Here is an 11,559-nt window from a genome sequence, read left to right as displayed (position 1 = left end):
TCTTTGTTCAGTTATTTGTTTATTAACCAAAGCAAAACATCCACAGCCAAAACAGCCAGACCTTGGTTTTAGAAAACTAGCAAATACGAAAAAGTCCTTCTTAATAATATTTTCCCCCACCCCACCCCCATTATTAGAACTACTCTAAGTGCAGACTCAGTGATGGAAAGATACAACATAGACATTTTTAAAGGTCCAATTGACACTTCATTTCAGAAGAAGTTTTCCAGAAACTATGTTGCTGTGGTATCACTTATCTGGGGTAAACTGCAGAAATAGGGATATCACTGTTTATACTTCCAGCCTCGTCTGCTCTTTTTAGAAAACCAGAATATTCATGAGTTTAAAACTGCTCAAGTGTAAGGTAAGCACTTTTTGACTCTACTTGAGGGTAGAAACATGTCCACATAGCTGTTCGTACTATCAGAAGGAGGGTCTCGCAATTCACATCTTTCCCCTTCTTTGCTGATTTAACTACCCAGTTCTGTAGGTGGATGGATTCTGCCCAGCAGACCCTGCAACCAGCAGTACAGAAACATCCTCAAAGCCACTAAAACTGACAGGGTCAGGTTTCTTTTTTCCATGAGCAACTCAATCCAGTTGGAGCTCAGTATTCAATAACTATGATAAAAGAGACTCTATTTGGGTACAAATTGAAAGCCTCACCTACATACAGTGTAGCAAGGGTCAGGAGCTTCAGAAGGTGCGGATTATGAACCAGAATCACACTGCTTCTCAAGCCTGTCCTCTTGATGAACTGTAAGTTCCCTTTTGTCCCAGAGAGCCCTTGTTTCACCTCTAACTTGAGAGGAGAATCCTCTACAGTTGTGTTCATAAGGTCACGCCTCCTGCTCCACAGCTGCTACGGGTGATAAAGGAGGCTGGCCAACAGGAAAGCAATGCCAGAACTAGGGCTCAAGGTCCCAAAGAGCAGGTGGAGAAGAATAAAGACTGTACCTGCTTGTTTAAATTAACAGGGTCTGAGCTTGTCTTAGAGAGACTGTTTTCCTTTTAGAAAAAACAGGCAGCTAATTTTCCTGCTAAGGAAGAGCAGCATCAGGGAAATGGGATATCTCGTTAAACACCTGGTAGTGCTTAACTTTCAAGGGAGACTTCACAGCATTAGATGCCATTTCAAAAATTTTTTAAAAAGGCAAGTAGAACTGCCTCTAACCGCTTCAATGAGAAACATAGTAGAGCCAGACATCCTAGGGAGAAAGGGGAAGGTTTTTGGCAGGGAGAGGGGCAGTAGTCCAACTCCTTCCTCTCCTCTCTGTGAGAAGTTTCACACCAGTATCCCCTCTGCTGCTATGACCATTTAAAGGGCACTTCACAAACCATTTTGTTAATAGTTTTTCCTTCCCAAAATTTTCTTGGGCATTGGTCTGGATCAGAGGCAAATCCTTCAGACTGTGGTAGGTTAGTGAGGACGGCTGCTGGACTCCAGATGTGACCGTTTGCCAGCTGCTAGCATGTTACTGCTCTCTGCTTGTTCGGGGAATGGGCGCTTGTAGGTCCGACCGTGTCCATTCATTGCCCCTCGCTGCCACTTGCAGATGTCTCCGTTCAGGATGTCTTGAATGTGCTGCACTATGAGGTTTATAGCAACTGCAGAGAGGAAGAGCAAGTATAGGACACGTGTTCTTGGCTGAGCTATCCAAAAAAAAAAGTGGAGTATCCAACCCTGTCCAACTCAAATGTATAAACTAACAGCAGGCCCTTAAATGAAACTATGCCTGCCCTCTGCAGTGAGGTCAAACCTCAATGGAGGCAGACAACTGCAATGCCACCTTCTAAAACCAGCATCCTGCTTTGCACCTCCAATCATGTATAACATGTTCCAGCCCTTCGTAGACTGAATGGCCGATAATCCAGGTCAGGCTCTGAGCAACTCCCTCCCCTGCATCCCTCCAACACAACACCTTTCATTGTAAGCATGCAAACAGGGCAGTGGTGCACCACACGCTGTCACTCCCCAGTAGCCAACCCCAAAGGTGGTTTCCTCAGAGACAGAGAACTGAACTGCCTTTTACCCATGTTGTCAACGCCTCGGGGGATGATCACGTCTGCATACTTCTTTGTCTGCAAAACAGAAATGGTGGTGGAGACTGTCACTGGCAAAAGCCAGTTATAGTCAAGGAAGAAACTACCAGACACCTGAAATCTAAGAGCAAAGATGGAGGGTGTTTTTTGGTTGTTTTTTCTTTTTAATGCTCTTGTGTTGCAAGTTAAAGCTTGCTGTCATGGTAGTATCTAAATGAATTGAAAAGTCATACTGGGTAACACACAGTGGATGTATAGTCAGGGACTTGGTCTCACTGTCCCTTTGTAATGAATCACCAGGTAAAAGCCAGGTAGGTCAAGCGTGGGAGTACTTGTTTTTACACTTTTTTGAAGAGTACACTGCCTTGAAATGGACTGTCTGTATTGTGTGGTACAAAGGTTTCAAGGCTGAGGTCTGTTTGGTAAGAGTTAGTTCTAATCAGCATTTCACAAGCCATTACTAAATCTCTGCTAAAAGCCAAGGCCCCGAATGTGCATGCGAAATTCCTTCCTGCCTCTGATGACATTTTATTGATCTTTACCACCCATAAAATCCCTGGGTTTTTTTCCTCCCTACTTATAAATCAGTTAGCAAGTTCAGCATTTTTAATGAGTACCTTTACAATCCCAACAGTGCTTTGATCTAGAACAAGAGAAGCCTGCGCTAGTATTTTCCATCTTCTTTAATCCACATACAGGATTTTGTTCTCAAAGGATTTTACAAATTAATATGACTATGTGAACACCTAAATTGGCCTTGCATTGTATGGCATAACAAGCAGACTGTATAATGATCTGCCCCAGGTTTCATCAGTATTCCTTGTTGAGAGAGAGTCTGCTGGAAACAGATTCTTTTTTTTTTCCCCCCCAAAGACTTAGAATAAACGCAGTGTGGGAGCGTTTCAGTCAAAGGCCCCATGCGAAAACAGCCATGGCAGTGAGTAGTGAGAAACCGTGTGTAGTTGCTATAGATTAGTGTGGTGCTTTGCAAGCAGAAAGGGCAACCTTAAGTTCCTTAAACAAACAGCTTGTAGTGATTAAAGAGATGAGGCAGAGGGGAGCATGTGGGACTCATGAAAAACTAACATCAAAAGCTGTTGCCACCATTGCTACACCTACAGTACAGCTAATTCAGGCAACTCTTTTCTTTCTCTCCCAAAAAACACAAATCAAGTTAGTGAAACATTTAGTACCGGCAAACAGAATTCCTCAAAGGCAGGTTTGACAAACGTCGTATACTGGGTGAGGATCTGCTCAAGGTCCCTGCCGCGTTTCATATCTCGCAGAACTGGGACAGGAGAATAAGAAACAGTGAGTTTTACCATGAATGCAAAGACGGATAAGGACCACCACCACTTTGACACTGCTGCATGACAGCAGAGCATTACCTCTGCGGGACAGCCTGACATCCGAATCCGTGTCAACAAAGAGCCGGAGATGAAACATGTCCCTAATGTCTTGACTGTAGAAGACCAGGATCCCTTCAAAAAGAACAACATCAGCTGGATAAACCACCGTTGTCTCTGCCAGCCTGCCATGGAAAAGAAAAAAAGGACAGAGCACTTTGTTAAATGGATCTTGCACCACATTCAAAGAGTCTGTAAGGGCCAGTTGGGAAGCAGGGACAGCTCCTACACCAAAGAGAGGTGGAGACATCAACCTACACAAGCCAGAGACTTGGCACAAAACTGAAACCTACCTAGAATGGGTCACGAAGTCATAGGTTGGTACCTCAACTGTTTTCCCCTCAACAATATTTTTCAAGGTTGTATGCATCAAATCGTTATCAAAAGCGTCTGCAAGAGGAAGGTATAAAGAGGAAGAAGTTCAGATGCTGCTATACCAAATGTTCTGCTCAGATTTTCTAGTCCTGAAGGAAAAGTTCACTGTCTAGTATTACACCATGGGAAAGGGAACTTGTGGCTTATTCTTTCCTACCAGCAGCAACCCAACACACACACACACACACACACACACACACACACACACACACACACATACACACCCGCCCCCAAATTTTAATTGCTATATTTGGTTACAAAGACAAGGAAGAGAGAATATGTTGTTTATAAGCAACTACAGTACACTGAACTAACCCAAACGTGAAGTTGCCATTCTTACCTCTAGGTAATTATATAATTTGTGTGTGTGTGTGTGTGTGTGTGTGTGCGCGCGCGCATGCCATTCTTACCTCTTCGTAATTATATAGTGTGTGTGTGTGTCTCAGTCTGTTAGTTAAAAGTAATTTAGAAAGCCTCAGACATTTTTAAGGCCTTCAGGAGAGTTACCCACCCTGTTCAACCCACAACAGACAGTAGACTTCAGACAAGGGCAGGTTGTTCTCCCATTTGCCATTAAGTAGCACTCCCCAGAGTAATGGGAGCAGTTGTTTGTGTGGAAAAGAAATGCCAGGAAAGGACTTGGAGCTCTATGGAGTTTATTTCAGTGCCTTTCAACAGCTGCAACTGGGGAGACAGAGCACCATGCACGCTGGAATGCTCTCCAACTCTCCAGCATCACTCTCCGCAAAGATGTGGCAAAATGGCAGGTATCAATCACCTGCAGCAATGCAAGTTTCAAGATTTCCTGATAGTGATGTGTGCAATTTAAAGACACAGTCATGGAGGGGAAAAGCATTTCTGTCCTTTCTGGCTTAACCTTACAGGTTGTCCAATACTTTTCATGTTCTGCAAACCCCTTCAGTAAACCTCACCTAGTCTCCAAACAGTAACTCAGCTGTGCTTTAGCTCTATCGTGCATTTGCTAAAACTGAGGCTCAAAAGACAGAGGAAGAAGCTTGCACAGCTTTAGCCACAGTAAGACATCACCACGAGTAGACTCCTGATATCCTGGCAACAGCTCACCCTCATAACAGAGTTTCTGGAAGTCTGTTCCCTGACGGACTGGTGGTCTTGTAACACATTAAAGGAATGATGAGATAGATACACTCTGCTGCCTGCTTTAACAACTGTCACGCCTAGAGAAGCTGCTATCCTCGTGGCAGGCAGCTTTAAAACTGGCAACCTCCCAGCACAGCAAAAATGTTGCAATAGCCTGTTTCTACGCTCTAGAATTCTGGAAATGCTTTGCAAAACCCTCGTCCAGACAGCAGCTAGCATCAGCATGCCAGAGGGGTGCAGAAAAGCAGGAGGAAGCAGTTCATTGCAAGGGTGGTTTCACAAGGGCTCAAATAACGTGGAAAGCAAGGCGCACACCCCTGCGGTGCTACACCGCGAGTTGCTCAGAAGGATTTGCTACAGTTCCAATGATAACAGGAACAGCGTTCCCAACTGTCCTCCAAAACAGATTCAGTGCCCCTTGCAGACATGCCTCCTTCCCCTGAGCTGCAAGGCAAGCCCGTGTGTACATGTGGCTGATTTCTGTGGCTTTACCTGGGTGATCAAAGTTGTACTGCCCCTTCAATGCCTTGGCCTTCTGGTCGGTGGTGAGCACCTTGTAGAACCTGTCTTGGCTGAGAATGACAACCTTGCGCTGGCGATGGTCCACCTCGTTTTGGCCCAAGAGCTCCATGATCTTCTCGCATACTGTGGACTGCGAAGGAACAGATCACACAGAACAATTAGACACGTTGGCCTTCCGCACCCGGCTTTGCAAACGTGAAAGTTCACAGCAGCCTGGGGAAGTCGGTAAGGATTATCTCTGCTCCACAGAGCACAAAACAAAACGGTGCCTTCCCCTTTGAGAAACCACAGGAGAGCCAGAAACATCGCGGGCCTGGCTTTGCCTGCATGAGCATGCTTCCACTATGCTGCGATCGGGGGCTTTGCCTGCAGTTGGAAACATCCCGTTGGAAGAAGCAAGGAAGGAGCACACATGGGGGGGGGGAGGTGGGAGAGAGAAAACCAAGGAGTAGAGTTACAGTTTTATGGTTTCGGAAGCATGCTATCTCTCATTCCTGCCCTTATTAGTGCCTGCAAAGAATTTACAAGACCAAGGCTTTCCTCCCAAGCATCTTTCTCATCCCAGCATTACTTAAACAGTTGAGTAGCTGCTGCTTTCACTGGAAAGCCACAGCATGGTTTAAGAACATGCATTCCCCAAACCCCTCGAGCTGGCTTTCAGGTTTTTGGGGTGTTTGGGGGTTTTTTTGGTTTTTTTGGTTTTTTTACATATAGCAAAAGGGGTAATCTTCATGATTTTGATTTGGGAAACACAGAAATGCCGTGGTTGGTCACTCAGCTACACGGAAGCCAGGCGACAAACGAGTTTCTCTGCAGAGGACAAAAGCGCTCAGTGTCCGAAGGAGCGGAGGAAGCACCAGCTTTAGCTTCCAAGCAGCGCCGGAGAAACGGGCCGCGGGCTCGGCGCCGCGCTGCGCCAGCGCTCGCGAACCCCTCGGCACAAGCCCGCTGCGAGACGGCGCCCGGCCTCGAGCAAGGGCGAGCGGGAGCCCGGCTCGCCCCCCGCCCGGCCAGCGCTGGGGCACAAGCCCCAGGGACTACTTGCCCCCAGGGACCCGCGCCTCCCCCGCACGGCCCGTCCCACCGCCGGCGCCGCTCGCTCACTAGCTGCAGCCGGACCGGACCGGACCGGACCGGACCGGGTTCCCCCCCCCCCGCCCCCCGGCTCGCGGCCCCGGTGCCGCCGGCGCGGCCGCCCCCGCTGTCACAATGCGGCGGGTGATGGCGGCGCTGCCGCCGGCGGTAGCCCGGGGGGGGGGGGGGGAGGGGGGTGCTCGGCCGAGCCCCCGTGCAGCGCCGGGCCGCGGCTGAGGCCGCGCAGAACTCACTGCACCTGCGAGCGCTGGAGCCCGGCCAGCGCCGCCCCCCCCCCCCCCGCGGCCACGCCAGCAAACCGGAGGGGTTTTGGGGGGGGGGGTGCCTCACCTTGCCGCTGGCGGTGCCGCCGCTGACGCCGATGAGGAAGGGCTTGGGGTGCGGCCGCTCCGGCTCGGCGGGGCCGGCGCCGCCGCCCGCGGAGGCCATGGCGGGGCGGGGGGCGGCGGGCGGGGGGCGGGGGGCGGCGGGGCCGCGGCGGCGGCGGCGGCGGCGGGACGGGGGGGCGGGGCCGCGGCGGCCGCGCGCGCGGGGCACGCTGGGAGTTGTAGTCCGCGCCGCGCCTGCGCGGGGGGCGGGGGGCGGGGCCCGGGCGGCGGGGCGCCGCTGAGCGCAGCAAGTGCGACGAGTGGCGCCGGCCTCAGCCGGAGGCCGACGGGGCACAGCCCGAGGCTACGAAATATGGGGGCGGAGGGGTATTTACACTTATATACCCCTGTATATATACTTATATGCATATATAGAGATATATTTGCATATATATGTATAAATGTCTCTACATATGCATATACATTTATATGCATATATGTATAATCCACAAACACATGTGTGCATGTACGTATATGCATACATACCTATAATACTCATGGATACAGGTAGATATATAGAGTGCTCTACATATATGCATATAAATATATATTAAAATGTATAAATAAAACACTTCCCATACATTTATGTGTTGCACGTTTAAATGTGTATATAACTTTATATGTAATCTATATACAACTTCCATGCGGCATATTATATGTTTATTTTGCTGCGCGGTATCTGTGCGTGTGTAATACGAACTAGGCGGCGAGGGGCAGGGGGACGCGAGCCGGCAGCGCCGTGCGCAGGCGACCCCATCCCCATTACGGCTTAGGCAAAGCTGCGTTACGACACCAAAACGCATTCGCCGGTGGCAGGTCCTGTGGGTCGAGGGGCCCCTCCGGCCTCCCCTCGCCCTGGGTGTGCCCCTGCACCAGCATACCTCAATTTTGGTCTCTCTTCCCCCAAAAAAAAAGAAACGCTCTGCCCCCCTCCCCCCCGGCTCCGGGCAGGCGGGGGAGCGGCGCCGGCCCCACATGGCGCCAGGGGCCGCCGGCGCGGCCGTGGGCAAACACCCTGGTCAATGATTAACGCTTAATGACGGCCCGGCCCGGCCCGGCCCGGCCGCGCGCGGCGGCAGCGGCGTGTGGGGAGCGGCGCGGCCATGCAGCCAGGTAAGCCCTGCTCGGCACCGCCGCCGCCAGCGCCTGCCCCGGCGCCGGCCCTTTCCTCCCCCGCCAAAAAAGAGAGGAAAACACCCCTTTTCTCCCCCAAGCCCTGCGGGGGCCCCGCGAGGCGCCCGAGGCCCTGTTCGGGGCGGCGACACCACACGGCCTCCCCGCCAGGCCCGGCCACGGCCATGGCGAAACCGGGCGGGAAACCGAGGGCGGCCTCGCCTCGGGGGCCTCCCCCCAACCGCCGCCGCTGCCGCCATTACGCAGCGACGCCCCAATGCTGAGGGGGAAGCGGCCCCCGCCGCCCCACGGCGCCTCGGCTCTGCTCCCCACACACCGCGCCGCCATTGCACTGGGGCGCTGCTGCTGCACCGTGTCTCTCCCTCTCTGGCCGCGACGCCGGTGGCAGGAGGCTCACGCGCCCCCCTGTCCCCGCAGGGCCCGCGGCGGCACCGGGGAGCCCGGAGCCAGGGAGCAGCGGCAGCAGCCGCGGGGCAGAGGGTGATGCCACAGCCGGAGCAGAGACACCAGGGGCTGGCGCCCGCCGCGACGCCCCCAAGGAGCCGGCGGCGGGCAGCGACGCGGCAGCCTTTGCGGGGGACCCGCCACCATACTCACCGCCGGACCCCAAGAGCGTCCACCTCCTCTTCCCGCCTTTCCAGCCCGTCGTCTACCAGCCGGCGCCGGCACAGCCGGGCCCCTGCGGGCACCAGGGCGTCCCGCCGGGCCCCCTGCCCTACACCATCGTATGTAGCCTCCCCGCCCCGGCAGCCCGCGGGGAGTGGCGCGAGGTCGAGCACGCCGCGGGCTGGCCGCAAATCCAGCTGGGAGCTCCCCAGAGCAGGGGGCTGCGGGGCGCTCGGGGAAGGCGCCGCACTAACCCGCCGCGCGCTCTGCGTTGCAGTACGATGGGCAGCTGGGCGCTGGGCCGCCCGCCGCCGCCCACCGGCAGCGCCCGCCCAAGGACTACATGGTGGAGTCGGTGCTGGTGACTGTCTTCTGCTGCTTGCTCACGGGGGTCGTGGCGCTCGTCTACTCCCACGAGGTAAGGCGCTCTGCCTTCCCTTGCTGGCTCCGGCCACCGCCACTCGTCATGTCACCTCGTTAACAGGGATCCCGGCAGCCGGCTTAGTCGCATCCCGCTCATATCCGGTGTGTCCCGGCAGCTTAAATCAGCCTGATTCCCCAGGCTCCAGGCTCCCCGGGCTCTTCTAACCTCTCTCCTTCTCTTCCCCGCGCCAGACCCGGGCTGCGCTCAGCCGAGGAGACATGGTGCAGGCAAAACTGGCCTCCAGGAAGACCCAGTCCCTGGTCCTCTTCAGCCTGCTTTTCGGGTTGTTCGCCTCCTTCAGCTGGATCGTCTACGTCCTGGTGGCCCTTTACCTATGACGGAGACGCGAGGGCACCGCCACCTCCTCCCAGCGCACCCCAGGCGGGGGATGGCTGGGAAGGGGCAGGATACAGCATGAAACTGCCACCAGCAAAAGCGTTACCGGAGCCGACAGGACACAAATCCCCTCCCTCGCAGGGTCTGCGACCTGAGGAGCCACCCCGACCGCCGGACATGCCACTGCCAGCCCGCTCTCGGCCCTACGAGACGCACGTGGGGGCTGCCCGGCCCCAGTGCTCCGGGGCCAGCCAGGGTCCGGGTCTCAGGAGCGGCCGCCCCGGGGAAGGGGCAGGATGCCGCTGGGGAGCGGCGACGCTGCTCGCCTTCCCCTGCAGTCACCGAAAAGCTGAGCAGGGACTGCTCTGCTCTGAGCAAGCTGTGCCGCGATGGCAGCACCACATCCGAACCCGGACACTCAGGGCTGCTGCACTGGGATATTTGATCCCGTTCCCACGGACTGTCCTTCGGGGGCGCATGGTACCTGGGGGCAGCAGCCTGGCTCCTGGGACGTCGCAAGGAGACATTTGCAGGACTTTCTCAGCAGAACAACCCACAGTCTTCCAAAATCCAGGCTGGAAACGGAGCAAAGAGCCAAGAAGTAAAGAAAGGCCACAGCATGCGGCCGCTTTGCAAGGACAGCTCGCTGCTCTGGGCATTCAAGCACATCAGAAACATCCCCCAATAATTAATAATGGGAGAAAGTATTTAAAAAATGCTATATGTTGCTTCTATAGTAATTCTGCACAGACACACACATGCTGTATTGCTACCTTTTTGCTGCTGCTGTTTAAATAAAATACAGGTGTATCCGAAGCTTGTGTTTCCCATGCACACAGGACCTTCTTCCCACGCCATTTGTTTGCCACGAAAGCCAGGACAAATTCTTCCGTAATCAGTCGCCCCAGGGTTTCCTCCAGAAACAGCCGGCACCAGCCACCCTGTGAGCAGGGTGGGAGGCCAGGCCGGATCCCCGGGGCAGAGGGACCCCATGTGGGGGCAGCGCTGGGGGTGGCGGTGCCAGCAGCCGCAGCCCTGCGCTCCCGCTTGCAGAGCGCCCGGGGGCCGGGCTCAGCCTGGCTCCCATCCCAGCAAATGGGTCCCACTTCCCCCCCAAAAAACTCCCAAAACAGGCTCCTGCCGCCCAGCTATCCCTGCCGGAAGGGAGGCGCCGGCTGCAGTGGGCATGTGGATGGCTGCTCGCCTGGAGCCGGCAAGCTTCCCGGAGATGTTTTCCTGCCCGGGGGATGGGGCGCAGCTATCTCTGGCGAGGAGGGGTTATTTGATAACCGTGCAGATTGCTCTCGAAACGCAGCCTGTCCCGTGGCCTAACACCGCTTCTGCCAAACGGTGCCAACCACAAAGCTCTGGAAAGGTGTTTGGGGCAGGAAAGAGGCGCAGGATCCTCCCAGCAACCATCACCCAATTCACCCAAACGCACCCGACGGTGACAGAGCTATCGAGTCGCTCAGCAGACATTTGCAAAAACAAATAGTGACTTTAAGGTTGCAGCACTGTGCTGCTGGGGGAATTTAAATGCCAAGAAATGCCAGCAAGAGGGAGGCACTCGGTGAAGCAACCGTGCTGGGCGCCAGGTCCGGGCGCCGGTGGCTGCCACCACGTTTCCTCCGGCGGCGATGCCTCGGGGCCGGCAGCGTCGCTCTCCAGGCTGGCTCAGCTGCAGCCCCGCACGCGAGACGCCCCACGAGCGCATCCGCACGGCATGCGGCTCGCTCAGCGTCTGGGCATCCTCCTCCTGAGCTGGCAGATGCGGATTATTTCCAGAGGAATTTTGAAGCCGGGCCAGGCCTGAAATAGCGCGGGAGCGTTCTCGGCAGTCCAGGCCGCCGGAGGGATTATTTATAGCCCTCCGCGGGCTGTCGCAAGGCCGCTGCAGCGGCTGAGCTGCTGCCGACCGGCCGCCATGTGCTTCGGGGAGCAGAAACCCCCCTGGGCCGGCACGTGAAAGAGGCGCCCGGAGGAAGGCGACAGGAGCAGACAGCCCCCTGGGAGCCCCGGGCCGTGCACCGGCACAAGACCATCTTGGCACCGCGGCAGGCAAGCGATTGGCAGGGTGAAAACAGAAGCAAAAAGGGCCAACGGAAGAGGAAAAAGCCAGAGCACCGCAGAA

At 54.9% G+C, this 11,559-nt stretch overlaps 2 protein-coding genes across 2 annotated transcripts; one reads left to right on the top strand and one right to left on the bottom strand.

Moving 5' to 3' along the window:
• On the bottom strand, positions 1 to 7,007 carry UCK1 (uridine-cytidine kinase 1). The gene is made up of 7 exons (XM_067309339.1): positions 6,891 to 7,007; positions 5,436 to 5,595; positions 3,743 to 3,839; positions 3,432 to 3,574; positions 3,237 to 3,331; positions 2,034 to 2,082; positions 1 to 1,608 (listed from the first exon to the last, which is right to left on the bottom strand). The coding sequence occupies exons 1-7, from the start codon at positions 6,987 to 6,989 to the stop codon at positions 1,421 to 1,423; spliced, it is 831 nt and encodes a 276-aa protein (XP_067165440.1). The 5' UTR covers positions 6,990 to 7,007; the 3' UTR covers positions 1 to 1,420.
• Positions 7,008 to 7,987: 980 nt separating this feature from the next.
• On the top strand, positions 7,988 to 10,244 carry PRRT1B (proline rich transmembrane protein 1B). Its single transcript, XM_067309027.1, has 4 exons — positions 7,988 to 8,041; positions 8,480 to 8,787; positions 8,946 to 9,086; positions 9,284 to 10,244. The coding sequence occupies exons 1-4, from the start codon at positions 8,032 to 8,034 to the stop codon at positions 9,428 to 9,430; spliced, it is 606 nt and encodes a 201-aa protein (XP_067165128.1). The 5' UTR covers positions 7,988 to 8,031; the 3' UTR covers positions 9,431 to 10,244.
• Positions 10,245 to 11,559: the final 1,315 nt, after the last annotated feature.

The sequence above is a fragment of the Apteryx mantelli genome, chromosome 21 (assembly GCF_036417845.1).
Source record: "Apteryx mantelli isolate bAptMan1 chromosome 21, bAptMan1.hap1, whole genome shotgun sequence".
NCBI classification, from domain to species: domain Eukaryota; kingdom Metazoa; phylum Chordata; class Aves; order Apterygiformes; family Apterygidae; genus Apteryx; species Apteryx mantelli.
Note: the sequence above shows the minus strand (reverse complement) of the source record. Positions and strands in the feature narration are given on the sequence as shown.